Source organism: Trichosurus vulpecula, chromosome 2 (genome assembly GCF_011100635.1).
Source record: "Trichosurus vulpecula isolate mTriVul1 chromosome 2, mTriVul1.pri, whole genome shotgun sequence".
Classification (NCBI taxonomy): domain Eukaryota; kingdom Metazoa; phylum Chordata; class Mammalia; order Diprotodontia; family Phalangeridae; genus Trichosurus; species Trichosurus vulpecula.
The window spans coordinates 352,894,885-352,913,604 of NC_050574.1; the positions used below are offsets into that span (position 1 = coordinate 352,894,885).

Consider the following 18,720-nt stretch of genomic DNA (forward strand, 5'->3'; position numbering starts at 1 on the left):
TGTTGTTGTTCAGGTCAAATAAATCCTGTTCTATATTAAATGTCTTGTTGGTCTGGATACTTACATGGGAGCACAGGGCCTCATCTAGGCACCAGCTAGATCCTGATGTCCCCACAGAAGTTCTGGGTGGGGAACAGCAAAAAATGTTGCAAAAAGAAATTCTCCAAGTTGAACTTTGTCCAAATAAGCCCGGAGCTCATTCTGTGTCATAGGTTATGACCATATTTTACTCTGGGCTTACCTCATGGATAAAGCTATTAAAAGAAGTGAATTAATAATATCTTTTAGCACTATATGCTTCCAAAATGAAAGTTGGAAAAATGACATTTGGCACCGTTCTGCATTTCTCATTTTGGAACGCAGGATGGGGTAGTGGATAGTGATCTGGACTCAGAGCCAGGAGCAGCTGAGCTCATTCCCTGCCACTGCCAGAGACTGGCCATGTGAACGTGGGTGGCTCTCTAAGTGCTCTGGGCATTTCCTTAAGACTATAAACTGCAGAGCAGTTACTGATCTGAATTAAGAGGGAATTAGAGGGAATTAATAGGGAATTAGAGGGAATTTCCTCATCTAGAAGTTTCCTACATCACTTCTGGGAAGCAAGATGGCAGAGCAAACAGGAAATTGCCTGAGCTCTCCCATATTCACCTCCATACAACTATAAAATAGAGCCTCAAAATGAATTCTGGAATGGCAGAATCAATAAAAAGATGGGGTGAAACAATTTTCCAGTCCAAGATAGGTCAGCGGGAAAGGTCTGTCTTACTTGGGTAAAAGGGGAGCAGAGTCCAGGGCTGGCAAGCCAGAATCAGATCCTGCCTCAGCAAGCCTGGGGGAGGCCCTGAGCCCCAGCACAGGGCAGCAATGGGCAAGTAGCCAGTCTTCCCTTGTAGCCTGGTGCAGCACTAGCCACCCCCCACCCTTCCATGAGTCCCAGTGAAATACTAGCCACACCTCCACATCCCCCATTCAGTGCAGGACAGACAAACAACCAGCCCTCTCCTCCATAGCCCCAATGCAGCATCAAATAAGCAGCCAGATTTACCCCCGACCCCGGCTCCAGCATGGCATCTCTCTCCCTCTCCCTCTGCTTTTCGGGCCTCAGTGCAACACCAGGTGAGCAGTCAGATCCCCCACGGCCTTAGTGAAGCACTAGGCAAGTGGCCAGACTCCCTGTGGTCCCTGTGCAAGCAACCACGACCTGCAGCCTCATGAACAAGAAGCTTGGGACAGTTGCTCTTTCCACCCCAGGAGCAGAGCTCAACTTTAAAAGTAACAAAATAGTCTGGAAAAGATCAGCAAAAAACAAAAAAGGAACCTGACCATAGAAAGCTATTATCGTGACAGAGAAGATCAAGACACAAACTCCGAAGAAGACAACAGTGTCAAAATGCCTACATTCAAAGTCTCAAAGAAAAATGTGAATTGGTCTCAGGACACCCCCCCCCCAAAAAAAAAACTCCTAAAAGAGCTCAAAAAGGATTTAAAAAAACCAAATAAGAGAGAGAGAAGAAAAATTGGGAAAAGAAATGAAGTCTTATTGTTTTAAGAATGACTTTGATAAATAGAAGTATGGATAGAATAATTTTACATGTGTGTGTATATGCCTATTTGTGTCTAATAGTAGTCATCTCTAGCATGGGAGGGGAAAGAGGAGAGGGAAGAAAAAAAGAAATTTACTTGAGAATTTCATTGTATATTTGAAAGAAATAGCAAGTTGTGCATAGTAGATTTGCAGTTTCATGTACAGTCATCTTTTTTATTGTCCTGTGTTATGGAAATGCTCATTTTATTCCATAAATCAAAAATAAAATATAAAAGGAAATGAATGATGCAAAAGAATCATGAAAAAAGAGTCAACAACTTGAAAAAGGAAGCACAAAAAATGGATAAATATATACAGAAATTTACTGAAGAAAACAACTCCTTAAAAAGTATAACTGGCCAAATGGAAAAGGAGGATAAAAGGCTGACTGAAGAAAAAAACTCCTTAAAAATTAGAATTGGAAAAGTGGAAACTAATGACTCCATGAGACACCAAGAATCAATCAAATAAATACAAAAGAATGAAAAGATAGAAGATGTGAAATATCTCATTGGAAAAACAACTGACTTGGAAAATAGATCCTGGAGAGATAATATAAGAATTATTGGACTACCTGAAAAGCATGATCCAAAAAAGGACCTGGACATCATACTTCAAGAAATTATCATAGAAGTTTCCTGTATCAATGAGATCACAGATCTGGTCCCCATCCTTATTGTTATTAATAATGAATTGTTAGAGTATTCAGTATTTGCTTTCACTGGATAAGTTTGGGTTAAGGCCAGCCCTCAAGCAGGCACTTATTTACTCTTAGGTACTTGGCCTGCGTCTTTGAATAGCTCCTGTGAAATGATGGTGGTGTCCAGGTTTTACAACCTTGTGGTCAAGACAGCTTTATTGAGACAGCTAAGGAGAACCAGCATTATTGATCACTACAATGCTGTTAGAGCAAGATAATCACCTAAGTACAATTAGGCACCTATCTCCCTAAGCCTTAATTGTTATCAATTATTACTTTAATTAACCCTAATTTTCCCCTAGCTTGGGTAGAGCATTTTCTCCAAAGCAGTATAAATTTCTCTACTTCACATCAAAAGTCTTCTTTTTGTGGGGAGGGGATTTAGAAAGGGAGAGAGATTTATAACTACAATACTACAATGATTTATTGATATTCATCAGTGCTAAATCACAGAGTGTTTGTTTTTGTTCATCAATCTAGGAAAAGAGACAACTAACTGTATTTAATAAAGGCAAACTAATGCCAGCCTTTTGATTAACCTACATTTTCTTCTAGAAGTTCTTGCCGGCAGTTATTTTGTCTACTCTTCTGCTCTTTGTGCACATTTTTTGCCACAGTTTATAGGAATAAAGAAATGAAGATATGGTAGGTTGCTACATTTACTCACTGAATTCTTGAAGTGGTCTCTTTTTCTCCAGGAAGAAGGGAATCAGTTATACCTGCTTACCACAACTCTTTTCCCTTCAGAGGTAGAGCTTGCATTATTCCTAATTTGCATTAAATGATCCCTTAGCAATAACCCCAATATAGGATTTAATTTTCTTTAAAAAAAAAACCCACAGCCCTGCTTCTTGGAGTTATAAACTCAAATTTATAAAATAAGTAACTTCTAAAAAATTTTAAATAGAACTTGAAGCAGTACTGTCACCATAGACATGTTATGATAGGAAAGGACAGGCCACCTTCTCTCTGAGTGATCATAACACCCATCTACTTTCTCTATAAGGCATGTTACAGATGGCCTTTTAGATCACCTGGAAAAAAGTGAAGGAAGAGAGACTAGCTAAAATCTTCATACTAATCCAAGCATTGGTATGAGGCAAACTGATGTGGGCCAAATTCCAGAAGATTCTGAAACAGAAGTGTCACACTTTATATATATATATACATATATACACACACACACACACACACACACATATATATATATATATATATATATATGTATATACCAGAATATAGATATATATACATATATCAGAATCAACACAATCTTGTTTCATTCCTTGCCCAGTGGATTGTGGAATAAATGACACCAGTCTTATAGTCAGAAGGTTTGAGTTCTAGAATTTTTAGTAACTTTCTCTGTGATTGTGGGCTAGTCACGTCTCATCTCATTTTCTTGATCTGTAAAATGGGGATAGCACTACCTATTCTGCACACCTCATTGGATTATTGTAAAGACCAATTGAGATAGTGTACAAGTGCTTAAAAAAGTATTTAGCATTATGCAAATATGAGGTCTTTTTTACTTTAAAAATATTTTCAGTTCCAAATTCTCTCCCTCCCCCCACTCCTTTCCTACCCTTTGAGATGGTAAGAAACACAATACTTATTCATGTGAAGTCATGCAAAAGATATTTACACATTAGCTATGTTCCAAGAAAAAAAGCTAAAAAAATAAAGGGGAAATATGCTTTAATCTGCACTTGGAGTCCATTTGTTCTCTATGTGAAGGTAGACAGCATTTTCAATTATGAGACCTTTGTCATTTCTAAAATATATAGAAAACTGAGTTGAATTTATAAGAATACACATCATTCCTCAATTGATAAATGGTCAAAGGGTATGAACAGGTAGTTTTCAAAGGAAGAAATTAAAGCTATCTATAGTCATGTGAAAAAAATGCTCTAAATCACTATTGATTAGAGATATGAAAATCGAAACAACTCTGAGGTACCACATCACGTATATCAGATTGCCTAACATGACAAAACAGGAAAATGATAAATGTTGGAGAAGATGTGGGAAAATTAGAATACTAATGGATTGTTGGTGGAGTTGTGAAGTGATTGTAACAACAATGCTACTTGTAGCCACTGTAGCTGTGTGAGGCCAATAACACCAGTACACAGAAGGGTTGCTAGCACAGGTTCTTTGATCTGCTTTTCTAAGGAAAGCAACTTTAAGGGGTTTACAATCTCACTTTAATTAAACATATATACATATACATAATTATACATGCATATGTATAATTAAACATACATATTCACTTAGTTCAGGGGAAAAAGTCAGCATGCTGAACTTCAGAGCAAATATAAAAGAAATTACAGAGAAAATATAAACAGAACAAAGAACACAAATCAACAGACAGGCTTCTAGCTGTCTGACCAAAGCTATACATACATAGTTACCAGAGAGAAAAGAACCAACATCTGGGTTTTTAAGGCTGGGGGGGTGCTTCTCGATGGCTACCAGAGTCTCCACACCAACACTCTTTGAATGAGTGAGCCCCAAAGAAAATGCTAACCTCAGAGTATATATACACTTCTTCAGGGTCAGAGTGCTTCACAACTCTCGAGGGCTTCACGCCTCTCATGACCTAATTAGCAAAAGGTCATGGGACTTCCTACAAACAAAGGCAAGAATCACTCAAAGGCACTTGATTGCCTTGGTGCTGAGAAGCACTCCAAAACAAAAGACAACAAAAAGTACCATTTTGCTTGCCATTACACTGATTCAACTATTCTGGAGAGCAATTTGGAACTATGCCCAAAGGGCTATACCACTTCTAGGTCTATACCCAAAGAGATCATAAAAATGGGAAAAGGACCCACATGTACAGAAATATTTATAGCAGCTCTTTTTGTGGTGGAAAAGAATTAGAAATTGAGGGGATGTCCATCAACTGGGGGATGAACAAGTTGTGGTATATGAATGTAATGGAATGCTATTGTGCTATAAGAAATGATGAGCAGGTGGATTTCAGAAAAACCCAGAAAGACATATATGAACTGATGCTGAGTGAAATGAACAGAACCAGGAGAACATTGTATATAGTAACAGCCACATTGTGTGATGACTGACTTTGATAGATTTAGCTCTTCTCAGCAATGCAATGAATTAAAACAACTCCAAAAGACTCAGGATAGAAAATGCTATCCACATCCAGAGAAAACTTTGGAGTCTCAATGCAAATGGAAGCATACTATTTGCTTTCCTTTTCTTTTCTTATTTTGTTTTGTCTCTCCTTTGTTGTGGTTCCTCCCATTAGTTCTAATTCTTCTTTACATCATGACTAATGTAAAAATATGTTTAATATGAATATATAAGTAGAGCCTATATCAGATTACATGCTGTTTTGGGGAGTGACGGGAGAGGGAGGGGGAGAAAATTTAAAACTCAAAATCTTATGTAAGTGAATGTTGAAAACTAAAAATAAATAAATTATATAAAAAAAGAAATAACAAAGTTATGAGACCTTTGGAGTTGAGTTGGATCATTGTATCAATCAGAGTAGCTAAGTCTTTTAATGATTATTGTTATAAAATTTCTGTTATTGTATACGTTGTTCCCTGGGTTCTGCTCATTTCACTTTGCATCAACTCATATAAGTCTCTCCAGGTTTTTCTGAAACTACCCAGTTCATCATTTCTTACAGCAAATAGTATTCCATTACAATCATAAACCTTAGCTTGTTCAGCCATTCCAGAATTGATAGGCACCCTCTCCATTTCCAATCCTTTGCCACCACCAAAAGGGCTGCTATAAACATTTTTTTTACGTATGTGTCCTTTCCCTTTATCTTTGATGTCTTCGAGGTATAGACCTTATAGCAGTATTACTTAGTCAAAGAATGCATTGTTGAGATGTTTTCAGTTGTGTCCAACTCTTTGTGACCCCATTTAGGGTTTTCATGGCAAAGATACCAGAGGGGTTTACCATTTCCTTCTCCAGCTCATTTTACAAATGAGAATACTGTGGCAAACAGGGTTAAGTGACTTGCCCAGGGTCATACACTAGTAAGTGTCTGAGGCTGGATTTGAATTCAGGAATATGAGTCTTCCTGACTTCAGGCCTAGAACTCTATCCACTGTGCCACTTAGCTGCTCTCAAGGGGTATACACAATTTTATAGTTCTTTGGTCAAAGTTCCAAATTGTTCTCCAGAATGATTGAACCAGTTCACAACTCTACCAACAATGCATTACTATACCTATTTTCCCACATCCCCTCCAGCATTTGTCACTTTCCTTTTCTATCATCTTAGCCAATCTGATGGGTATGAAATGGCAAGATGATATTAATTCTAAAGAAGAGTATTTGTCAAGTGACCTGGATAACTTGGAAGGTACGTTCTTTCTCTGGGAGCCTGGCTTACCTTGCTTTTCATTCCTCTTCAGCCTTAGACTCAATTCCTGATAGGTGAGTTTTAGCCTTATCTTGCCAGGAACCAATCCTCCTTACCACTTCCAGGCCATTTCCTTCCCATGCTGCCTAAACTCCGACCTTCCTTTTCATCTATCCATCTCCCCCTTTTCTGTTACTCTTTATATATTGTCGTTCCCCATTAGAATGCAAGGTCTTTGAGGGCAGGGACTGCCTTCCTTGTATTTGTTTCCTCAGGCATAACAGTATTTGGCACAAATAAAAGGTGCTTAACAAATTATCTGTTTATTTTTTCTCTGGAATCAGAGTTGTACTTCTTGTGGTCCGGTGGAATTTCAGAGTCTTTCTGGCCGGGAAGAGCTGGCCCCGAATGCAGCTTTTCCTTAAGATCAAACCTCTTGTAAAGTCTGTGGAAAGTGGAAAAAGAGGTGGATGGGCTTAAGGAAGATCTGGCAAAGCTGAGAAAAGCCTTGGAGAAAGCAACTTATCAGGAGGAGGAATGGGAAGCAAAGCAAACCTTCTTTAATAGTGAAAAGAATGACTTAGTCCTCCAGCTGCAGGCTGTGAGTGTCCCACCTGCTCTGCTATTCATTCACTCATTCTCTCATTGGAATTACTTGTGGTTTTTTTGGGTAATGATTGCTTGGAAAGGTTAAAAAAATAGCAACCAGCACAGAAGAATGTGAGTTTTTCAAACTCTATCAAATTCTGCTGAATATAGGTAATTAAAACATTTTAAAATGCCCTCTCTGTTTCATAATGAAGTGAGTAGATTCTTTGGCAGCTGGTCTTTGAGTATAATTAGGTTTTACCTTATTAAGGTACCATTATGTGTTACAGGGGTCAGTAAACTTCTAGATACTGAATACTTATACAATGGTAGTGGCCGTGGTGGTGGGGGAAGCTAGGCAATGATGGGCCAGCCCTTAGAGTATGCTCAGATTTACCTTTCCTGAAAAGTTACATAGCGCATGCTCTAAGGACTGGGTCCTCATTGTCTATTCCCCCATTGTGTGTGTGTGTGTGTGTGTGTGTGTGTGTGTGTGTGTGTATTTTAAAGTCTTAAGGTAGGTCTACCCTCTTGCACCATTGGACCATACATAAGGATCTCTGTGGATGCATAATGACTTAGAAAAACTACACATTAACATGATATTTGTTTTATTGTGTTTTTATTTATTTTGTTAAATATTTGCCAATTACATTTTAATCTGGTTTTGCTGCATTCAGGAGTGTTGGGGGAAGACAAGATGGTGCTGTATATTTGACTCCTCTGGTCTAAAGGACAGAAAGAAGCTTGGCTGTGGCCAAATTGTCACAATAGGCTTCAAAGCATTTCCCTGCTTTTAGTCTTTCCCTCCATACACAACTTTTTGCCAGTTAATCCCAAAACATTGCCTCCATCACATCACTCTTCTGCTCAAAAAGTTACTCTTTTGCTCAAAAATGTTCAGTTCACAGGGCCTACAAGATAAAACCTAAACTCCTTAGCCTTTTATCAAAGACGCTATAGAGTCTGGATCCAACTTACAAGGAGTGAAGAGCCCTCCCACCTGTATGCAACAGGTAACTTTGTCGAGAGGAATAACTAACTCTTTCCCTCTCTCCCTTTTTCTCTAAGTAATCCTAGGTTAATTTGCATGGCATGGCTTAGTTGGCCCAAACACAGATTGGGACTAGGAGGACAAGGAAAGAGATGGAATGAAGGAGGCTTTCTATGAGAAGTGTAGAGTGAGTGGAAAGTTACCCATTTGGTAGAGAATAGGAAATAGGAATAGGAATAGGAATAGGAGTTAGGGTAGGTAAGCAGACCAATCCAGGTGATGTGGAAGATTTGTTAAAGGACAGCAGGAGATATCTGGAAGTTACATAGTGGTAGTCTAATCCCTTATCCCTCTCATTGCCCTCCATTAAAATCCTGTGTCTTGGATTCCTGGTGAGAATAGCTATCTATTCCTTCTGTTGGAATAGAGGAGGAATAGGAAATGGAGACTTGCTCAAATATAGCCAGGAAGTGCTTGGTAGGATCAGCCTGTGGGATCCATTTAGATAGACATACTCATACAGGCAAACAGAATGAGTAAACACCCCCAGGAACATCCTGAAGTTGGGTGAGAGTGAGCTAAAATACTGTTGGCTCCAAGGCAAAATATGGACTTTCAATAAAATAGAGGACTTTCAAGCTTTCTCAGTGAAAAGACCAGAGCTGAATAGAAAATTTGATTTTCAAACACAACAATCAAGAGAAGCATGAAAAGGTAAACAAGAAAGAGAAATCATAAGGGACTTATTAAAGTTGAACTGTTTTGTTTACATTCCTACATGGAAAGATGATGTGTATGATTCATGAGACCTGAGTATCATAGTAGCTGAAAGGAATATGCATATATATATATGTATACATATATATATATACATATGTGTGTGCTTATATATGTATATATGTAGGTATATATATATATATATATATATATATATACACACACACACACAAAGGGTGCAGGGTGAGTTGAATATGAAGGGATGATATCTAAAAAAATCAACTTAAGGGATAAGAGAGGAACATATTGAGAGAGGAAGAAAGGGAGAGATTGAATGGAGTAAATTATCTCGCATAAAAGTGGCATGAAAAAGGTGGTTCTGTAGGAAGGGAAGAGGGGGCAGGTGAGGGGGAATGAGTAAATCTTGCTCTCATTGGATTTGACCTGAGGAGGGAATAACATACACACTCAATTAGGTATCTTACCCCACAGGAAAGAAGGAAGAAGAAGATAAAAAAGGGGGGATGATAGAAGGGAGGGCAGATGGGGGGAGGAGATAATCAAAAACAAACACTTTCGAAAAGGGACAGGGTCAAGGGAGAAAATTCAATAAAGGGGGATAGGTTAGGAAGGAGCAAAACATAGTTAATATTTCGCAACATGAATATTGTGGAAGGGTTTTACATAATGATTCTCATGTGGCCTATGTTGAATTGCTTGCCTTCTTAAGGAGGGTGGGTGGGGAGGGAAGAGGGGAGAGAATTTGGAACTCAAAGTTTTAAAAACAGATGTTCAAAAAACAACAACAACAAAAAAAGTTTTTGCATGCAACTAGGAAATAAGATACACAGGCAATGGGGCATGGAAACTTATCTTGCCCTACAAGAGAAGAAGGTAAAGGGGGATGGGAGGGGAGTGGGGTAACAGATGGGAGGGCTGACTGGGGAACGGGGCAACCAGAATATATGCCATCTTGGAGTGCGGGGAGGGTAGAAATGGGGAAAAAATGTGTAATTCAAACTTTTATGAAAATCAATGCTGAAAACTAAATATATTAAATAAATCAAAAAAAACATTTTGGAACATAATGTTAAAAGGTGTTTTTACATGTAACTGGTGTAAATAAAATAATAAATTCAATATAAAAACAAAAAAAAAGAAAAATAAAAAAATAAAATACTATTGGCCTCTTCCTTCATCCAACTGGCACAATTTCCTGGAAAGATGGAGCAGCTGTCTTGGAAGAACAATGGGGAGGAGAACCCATGACGCCTGATAGGCAGAGGAGCCAAAGCAGTGCTTTCCTTCCATTCACGGATGATCCTTCCTGGCTGTTGCTCTTTTTCTCCAGGAAATGGTTCCAGGTGTTGAGCAGGTAGATCACTGGAGGGAAGGGTGGCAGTAGTACAGCCTTATCCTGCTCAGAACCAGAATGACTCTAGGCCATTTACTTAGCCATCCAGTCACCAAGCATTTAGTAAGGGTTTCCTACGTGCTATGCTCTGTGTATCCAGGTACTGTGAGAACTGTCTTCTATTTGCTCTACTGGACTGAGTCTTCATTTTTTTATTCTGGACTAAGAGTTAATCCCTCTTATGGGTCCACCTTCTCCCCAGCTCTGGAGACAAGTGCTTCCAGCTCTTTCACAATTTGCCAATGAGTCTTAGCGTTCTTCTGTTTCCTCCTTTCCTTTGTCTTTCTGGTTCCTTTCTTTCTCTGGGGCAACTGGGTTATGTAATGATAATAAATTCTGGGCATTTTTAAAGGAAGCACTGAAACAAGATGAAGGAAGAAGAGAGCTGGTAGCTATTCTTACCAGAGACCCAAGACGCAGAATTGAATGGAGGGCAATGAGAGGGATAAGGGACAAGACCACCACTATGTAACTTTTCAGACATCTCCTGCTGTCCTTTAACAAATTCTCCATATCAGCTAGATTGGTCTGCCTACCTACCCTAAACATACACCTGTTTTTGCACCTGAACATTTACTTGAGCTACTCTCTCCTCCTGTATCTAACTAGATCCATCATTACTCTTTTTTCAAATTCTAATTCAAATTCCATGTCTTCCAGGAAGACCATCTTGATCATCCTAGTAGGCAGTAGTCTCTTCTTTCTCTGAAGCTTACAGCATTTTATGGCGTGAATCTGTCACATGATATTTCTGATATACTATCTAGTATTGTTAGCATTTGTGTGCTTATCTTGTCTGCTGAAGATCGATAACTGCCTTTCAGATTTTTGTATATCCCCCCTCGTCGTATCTGGCATAGTGGCTTATACATAGTAAACACTCAATGCTTAAAATAGTAAGTATTGAATGAATTAATCAAAGAAATTAATTTTAAAAGCATTATATTAATTTTTCTGAAGTTCAAATTCAGTAACATCAACAAAAGCAGCTTAACTGTTTAAGTGATTTTGAACTCATTGAAAGAATTTAGGGGGAAAAAAAACTTACGAAAGAGCTGAATTTAACTATGCTCTTCCCTTGGGCCAATTCCATGTTCCAAATTTACAGAGTCTAGTTTCCTTATTCAAGCTTTACCACATGCACACACTTTTTTAAGCCTCCTTGCCCTATGATCATTCTTGTTTGGAATGGATGGCAGTTGTGATAGGCTTGGGATAACTCCAGATGAGACTTAGTTATCCTTTTCTGCCCTTCTATCCTACACAGGAGTGGAGCATATCCAGTGTTGCCTGGCCTGTCAGAAAAGTTCCATGGAGATGATTTGGGAAGCAGAGCTCCAAGGGAAGTGGGAATGAAGGCTAGGACTATGGAATGGGAGATCTGATAAAGGAGGATGGGATTGTGATGAAGCTAAAGAAAAATCTGAGTCAGTCTGGCTACCTAGAGGATGGGTGGTGTTTACACTTGTCAGTCACTGTGTCAAAAATGGATAGAGCTCAGCTCAATGGGGGTCAAACCAATAAGCTTTCTTCTGACTCAGTCTTGGAAATCCTGAGTTATCCCCTTCTAATTAACACAGTGAGTCTGTGTGGGAATAACAGTCATTGGGGAAAGACTCTTCAGGCTATTAAACTGGCACCCACCAAGGCTCGGTCCCCAAACCCTGCTGTCAAGTGTATTGAATGGATCAATGACAGTCAATTGGATACTCCTCTTCATTCAGATCTGGTGGCAGGCCCTAGATGCACACTGAATGGAGTAGAACAAAATTTCTGTTCTGCCTGTCAACTGGGGCTGCGATAAGATGAAATACATCCATTATTCCCCAAATTTTGGAGGCTTTTTCATCTTGCTGCTGACCCTTCCTGCTAAAGCAGCCTTTTCATTTTACGCTCCCCCTTTGAGGGGGGGGATGATTGAGGGTGGAGATTTACTTTTCTCCCCTTTCCCTTTCTCCTCTTTGTCCTTAACCCTCCTAGCTCTCTGTAACCAGTTGCTGAGCAGCCAGCGGCGTCTCCTGCCAAGAGTTGACCCAGAGGCCAGTAAACAGGATTTTGCCTTTATTTGCTACTGATCTAACAGTAGAGACAACTTAAGCATAGCAAATGAGAAGATAATACGCTTCCTGAGCCAATATGTTGCAGAGGACGAGTGAGGTCTGGAAAAGGAAAATGGAGACATGTTTGGAGTTATGGTGCGGCAAGACCTGCCGCAATCAAGAGCTTGCTCACAAAGAAGAGGTTTCATTTAGCTTCTAATGGAGACAAATTAGAGGGAACTTGATTGAGGGATTCAGACTCATGAAAGGTGCTTTATAGTGAAAGGCAATCAGTTCCTTCATTTTGATCCTGACCCATAACATGAGGAACAATGGCCCACTCAGCGAGAGTTAGAGGCGGTACATTTGGAAATGGATAAAAGGAAATGCCTCTTTATGCAGCCTGGGTACAACTTGTGGAGTTTGCTGTTGTTAAAATCCTTGAGGCAAAAAGTTTATTAGAAATCAAATGAAATGTGGCTGTTGACTTCAAGTAACTCCAGGAATCTTGAATCCAGGCTATGAGGAAAATAGTACATGATGGGACCCTGATCTGTGATTTTCTTTGTTATAGGCACCTCCAGATGAAGAAAGACCCTCTGCCAATGCAGGTTATCACCTTCTAGTCTTGCTTGTTGTAGAAAGCATGGAGGGTTACTCAGGGTTACACAGCTTAATGTGACCCAACCTGGAACCGAGGACTTTCTGGCTTCAAGGTCAGCTCCTCTGTCCACCACAATGCACTGTCTAGTAAATGGTTACATTTACTAAATATTTATTTGGGCTACAAATGCAAGTGTTGAGGACAGAGCTATAACTAAGAATTTTTTTTTTCACATGAGGACAAAAATAATGGTGGTGGTGGAACAGAGAACAGTCCAACTGTGGATATAATCCAGGAGAGGAGAACAGCTCATCCTCTAGAAAGTCCACTAGGGAGATTGAGGGCATAAGGTAGGCCCGAAGGAAGGGGATGTTAAGTGGACAGGATGGTGAGGGTAGTGGCCTGCAGGCAGTTGGGCCATGACTACTAGGTGTTAGGAGTTCCTTGAGGCAAATATGGGTATCACATTCACACCAGGGAGAAGGTGCCCCCCTTGGGGAAGAAACTCACCCCCTACATAGTAGTAAAGCCCCATTTACTCTCTGCTAGTTACAGCTCTAATCGATGATAATATGGAATGGATTCCATCATAAATAGCCTACATTCTGTAGTGTAATCCTGTTCTGGAATGTGATTTTTTTTTCCTTTTGGAAACAATAGAATTCACTCAGATTATGTGCCAACACGAACATTTCTAGAAACTGGATCTAGAGACACATGGCTTAATTTTTTTTAACATATTTGTTTTTTGATCGCTAGAATTCCAGTCGGTGCCCTGGAAAAGGTAATTTAATATATTAATTGAAGCTGAAAGATTGAATTTGCCTCTAAAAATAAATAAGGCACTCCCATCGGAGCTATTGTTATGTTATTTTGGACGTTTAGGAAAAAGTAGGTGGACAACATGTTATACAGAGGGCAGGCAATTATCTCTCTGCTAAATGTTAAACAGAATTCTTTCTTTGCTGATGAATTACTTCCAGCTGTTGGCAACAAATTTCTCAGCATCATGGTGGGAGCAAGAGACCCTGGCAGATGTTGAAGAACAGAACAACTCTGATAATATCCAAGATCCAGCTGGAGGCCAAAGTCAAAGCACTCTCTGGGTCGGTGACGGAAGAAGAGGAGATAAATTCTGAGCTGAATGCCAGGAAGAGGGAACTGGAAGATGAATGCCCTGGGCTGAAGAAAGAAATCGATGACCTGGAAACAACACTGGTGAAGTCAGAGAAAGAAAAGCAATCTACAGAACATAAGGTACTTTTTTTGCCTCTAAAGAGGGAGGCCTGGTGGCCTACATGCCTGTACTACAGCATTCTCAAACCTGGTTTCTGTCACCAGCTTCTTTTTAATTAGCACAAGAACCAGCTCCCTTAGGTTACAGGAAGGTTAAAACTGGTATAAGATATAGAACACAGTGTGCTGAGCCATCAGATTTAGATTTCAAACACAAGCTTATGCTGAAATCACAGTTAATCTTCCAAGTAATTTTCCCCCATTTCCTTCAGTATCTTTGTGTACAAAATAAGATAGAAAGGTTAAAATAGATTTCTTTGGACTCAAAGGGTTTTTTGTTATAGAGAGTCACAGGCAACTAAACAGCTGATTTGGAATAAGTAGCAATTTTAATTCTGCCATGGATTTGCCGTTGGACTTTGAATGAATTACTTCATTTTTAGGTACAGAATTGATTCTCTCGTCTTTGTAGCAGTTGAGAATAGCCAAGAATTGTATGTGTCAAGCATTAGGAATTGGTAGACATACCATATATAAAACTTCAAAAAATTCAAATTTATTTTATTTTCATTCTCTTTCTCTCACCTCCCTATTCTCCTGACCCATTGAGAAATCAAGAAAAACAAAGCCTGTTACAAGTGTATATAGTCAGCAAAACAAATTCCTTCATTTGCCATGTCAAAAAAAGTCTCAAAGTATACTCTGAGTCTGTCCACCGATCAGTCAATCAACCAGACATTTATTAAGTGCCTATCACATGCCAGGCCCTGTGCTAAGCATTGGATCTTTCTATCTGGAGGTGTGTGGCATGTTTCATTATGAGTCCTCTGGAGTTATGTTTGGTCATGGGGTTTATCAGAGTTCCTAACTCTTTCGAACTTTTTCAACATGTAAAACTTTAATGATAACTTTGAAGAATGACACCTATTCCCTTTTCTGGCTCTCTTTCAGATGAATAGATCCCAGTTTTAGACTCACATAGTCTGTTTTTAGACATTATATCCCTAGAGCTCACCATTCATTGGCACTACCACATTATCACCAGTATAAGAATGATATTTTGTGTTTTGTCATGATGCTTTCCGTTTGCATGATCTTGGGCAATCATTCTGTCTCTGTGGGCCTCAGTTTCCTCATCTATAAAATTAGGGACTTGGACTAGATAATCTAGCTTCTAAAGCTGGGAGCCCAGGTCCCTGAGACTAGCAAGACCCTTCTAAATCATCAGAGAAAGACTGCAAAGTAAGTTTAGTATGCCTTTTAGTGTTACCTATGATTTTTCTGCATTCTCACTTCATGAAAATTGGTCATTTCTGTATTACATATGGAGTAAATCTATAATTACCAGAAAATTTGATTAACCAAATCAAGCCATGTTCATGATCATGATTGATAATTCAATTTATTTATTAAGTGCCTATTATGTGAAAAACACTGAGTTTACTACAGAAAGCTGAATGAGCTGGAATTTGTGAAGACACTGTTCTCAGGCACACATGATGACAACACCTGAGGCCAGATCCAGATCCAGGTTTATCAGCTCTACCTACAGTGTATCCCTAAAGTCTGGACACATAGGAAAATTGATAGCAATGTGGAGTTATTGCACCGAGGTCCTATGAATCTTGCGAAGTGCATCAACCTTTGTATCACAAATGATGGAAATCATATTGAAGATGTTATTTGTTAATATTCTAATTAAAACATGCTCGAAAATTTCATTCATTTCATTTCCTGAAAATATGCATTTTTGCCTATGTGTCCAGATTTTAGGAACACCCTGTACATCCTCATATTCTCAGGTGGGTTGGTTTTCAGTTGGTCCCACCATGCAGGAAAGGTGTATCTTCCAAAGATCTGTCTTTACAATTGGCAATGTGGTATTGGGGAAAGAACACTGATTTTGGACTCAGAGAACCTTGGCTCAAATCCCAGCTTGTATCACCTGTGTGATGTTGGACAAATCAACTAAACCTCTCTGGGCCTCCATTACCTCATCTTGCAGATGAGGGGACTAGACTAGCTGTCCTCAAAGGTCCCTTCTGGCTCTAGATTTCTGATCATTTGGATATAGGTTGATGACGCAGATAATTTCCATCTAAAATAACTGAAGGGGTCATTTTGCCTCAGAATTTCTATATGTCTATCAAATGTTAAGTTTCTCTGCTCATCACGAGCCTGTCTGTAACACTGGCTACCACACAAGTGTCCAGTATAAAAAAAATTGAATAAGATGGCCTCTTTAAACTTCCTGTAGGCCCTGATGAAGGACATCTTGAACAATTATTTGTCCTTATCCACAGGTCAAGAATCTACAGAAATAGAATCGTTAGATGATGATATTGAGAAACTTAACAGAGATGTAAAGGCTACCAAGAAGGTCCACCAGCAGGCCCTAGATGAAGTGCAAGCCGAAGAGACATACTCAGCACCCTGAACAAAGCAAAGCTCAAAATAGAATAGCAAGTCAATGAGGCAAGTTATTTTACTCCCTTTTTGGATATGTTTCCATTTTTCATATATTTTGCTTTTAAAGAATCAAGAAAACTTAGAGGCATGTTTTGCTTCATAACGATTATTTTCATAGTTAATTGGCAATTCTTTCAATGTGCATTAATCAACAATATAAGATAAGAGGTTAAGGCATTAAGTTTATTGCATTTTAATTCTACTCTATGCAGACTTCTATAACATACATGACTAGGGTAAGTGTGGGGTCTTCACAATGGGGAGTAGAATAAAGACATATTCTCAATCCTAAGGAACTTAAATTAGATGGAGAGATAATACATACAACTTCAATACTAAATAGAAGACAACATGCAATATTTAAATTGGTCGTGTTAGGAGTTGAATTAAGTCTATGTTTTTCAGGACTTCATAGAGGACAACTGAGATTGACTCCATGGAGTTTCTCTTCATAAAGTGTTCCCTTTTACCTGCATAGTGGAGAATCTTGCCCTGCCATAATGAAACTTTGTTCTTACTCCTGTTTTCAATATCACGACTGGCTTCCAACTTCACATATGCCATTCTACTGCTAGTTCTATGAACACTGGTCAGAATCTACCCCTGACCCTCTCAGTTTTAATCTGGCCTCCTTCCTGGCCTTTGTCCCATCTTCAATCTCTACTTGGCTAACTGGTATTAGAAGACGGGGTTAACACCCTTGTTATAAACTAAATAACTATATGTAATTACATATTGTTTGTATATGTGGCATGAATTACATGCAAATACAGGCTCTGCTCTCTAGTACCTTGGAACTTTAGTGGATCTGTCATTTTACTGGTGTGGGTACTGTTTTCATTAATGCAAATTATAATTCCTCCATGCCTTCTCATCCTATAAGATTGTCAGTATTTTCTCATAAAACCTCCATAGCGGAACTATTGAATATTCTAGGAATATTCCTCTTGGAGTTTTAAAAGTATCTTTTTAAAGTAACTTTTAAAAAAGTGAGCTGTCCATTTCTTATCTCTCATTCTTAATTTTGTATTAATATATGTTTTTGATGACATCTCATACCAGTTTTTGCTTGTGAGTTATTGTTAGCAATGTGCAAAATAAGGCCTGCTTATATCAACCACTCATTTCTTCATTGCCATTTAGATTATTCACCTTCTTTTCCTCTGATGTCATAGCGTTGAATGACTCAAAGCCACATGCATCACCAAAAGAACATTGATGTTAATGATGTGAGTCTTAAAGTAGTGAGCAGTTTGGGATCATCTACAGCATTGCTCATTTTTTCTAAGTATAATCTTCTTCCATTCTGGGCCAGCCCATTATCTAGTCTGTCAGGGATATACATGATGATAGGCTACTTTGATTGGCTGCCCATTCAACTAAATATCAGCTGGACAATATGTGGTTTTTATACATTTCTTTTCTTTTTTTATTGTGGATGTTTCCAAAATTGTTTTGCATTGCTTTAGATTCCATGGAGGAGACTTTGCAATGTTCCAGGGATAAATTCAGCTGATACAACCTCATCTGTGAATTGGGGCTTTTGTAGGACTTTGATATCAATAAGCAATCCTTTTGGGGCTTTCAACTTCACCTACTACACCTTCTATAACTTTGTGTCAATAAGCAAAGACATAGCCATAGTCACAATTTTCGTTGTCATATATAATTTTAATGTATGTATAGGAGGCACAGTTTGAAGAGAACTTTTAAACTCTGTTTTCCTCTAAAGAGTTAAATATTTTCCTATGTAAAGAATCTATGAAGTTGACAATAACAGCACCAGAATTAGTTGAGCAACTGGACCATCAAAGTAAGTCATTAATAGGTCAATGTCATTGTGGAAGGAAGTCTCCAGTGGAAGGCCCTTATGATCCTGTGCCATCTAAGATTTTTATCAAAGACCTGTAACAAGATGTGTTTGATATGTTTGTAAAATCTTCACATGGCACAAAACTAGGAAAAGTGGTCAACATATTAGGCTACCATTAGGATCCAAAAGAAATCTTAACAGGTTAGAATAT

General features: G+C 38.8%; 1 protein-coding gene across 1 annotated transcript in view; it reads left to right on the forward strand.

Moving 5' to 3' along the window:
• Nucleotides 1-18,720, forward strand: part of MYH15 (myosin heavy chain 15) — a 110,216-nt gene that overhangs the window by 15,123 nt on the left and 76,373 nt on the right. Inside the window, 8 exon segments of the mRNA XM_036744129.1 lie at nt 3,315-3,427; nt 6,980-7,091; nt 7,093-7,240; nt 13,997-14,039; nt 14,041-14,248; nt 14,380-14,389; nt 16,537-16,647; nt 16,650-16,702. Of these exon segments, the coding sequence (XP_036600024.1) occupies nt 3,315-3,427; nt 6,980-7,091; nt 7,093-7,240; nt 13,997-14,039; nt 14,041-14,248; nt 14,380-14,389; nt 16,537-16,647; nt 16,650-16,702 (798 nt within the window).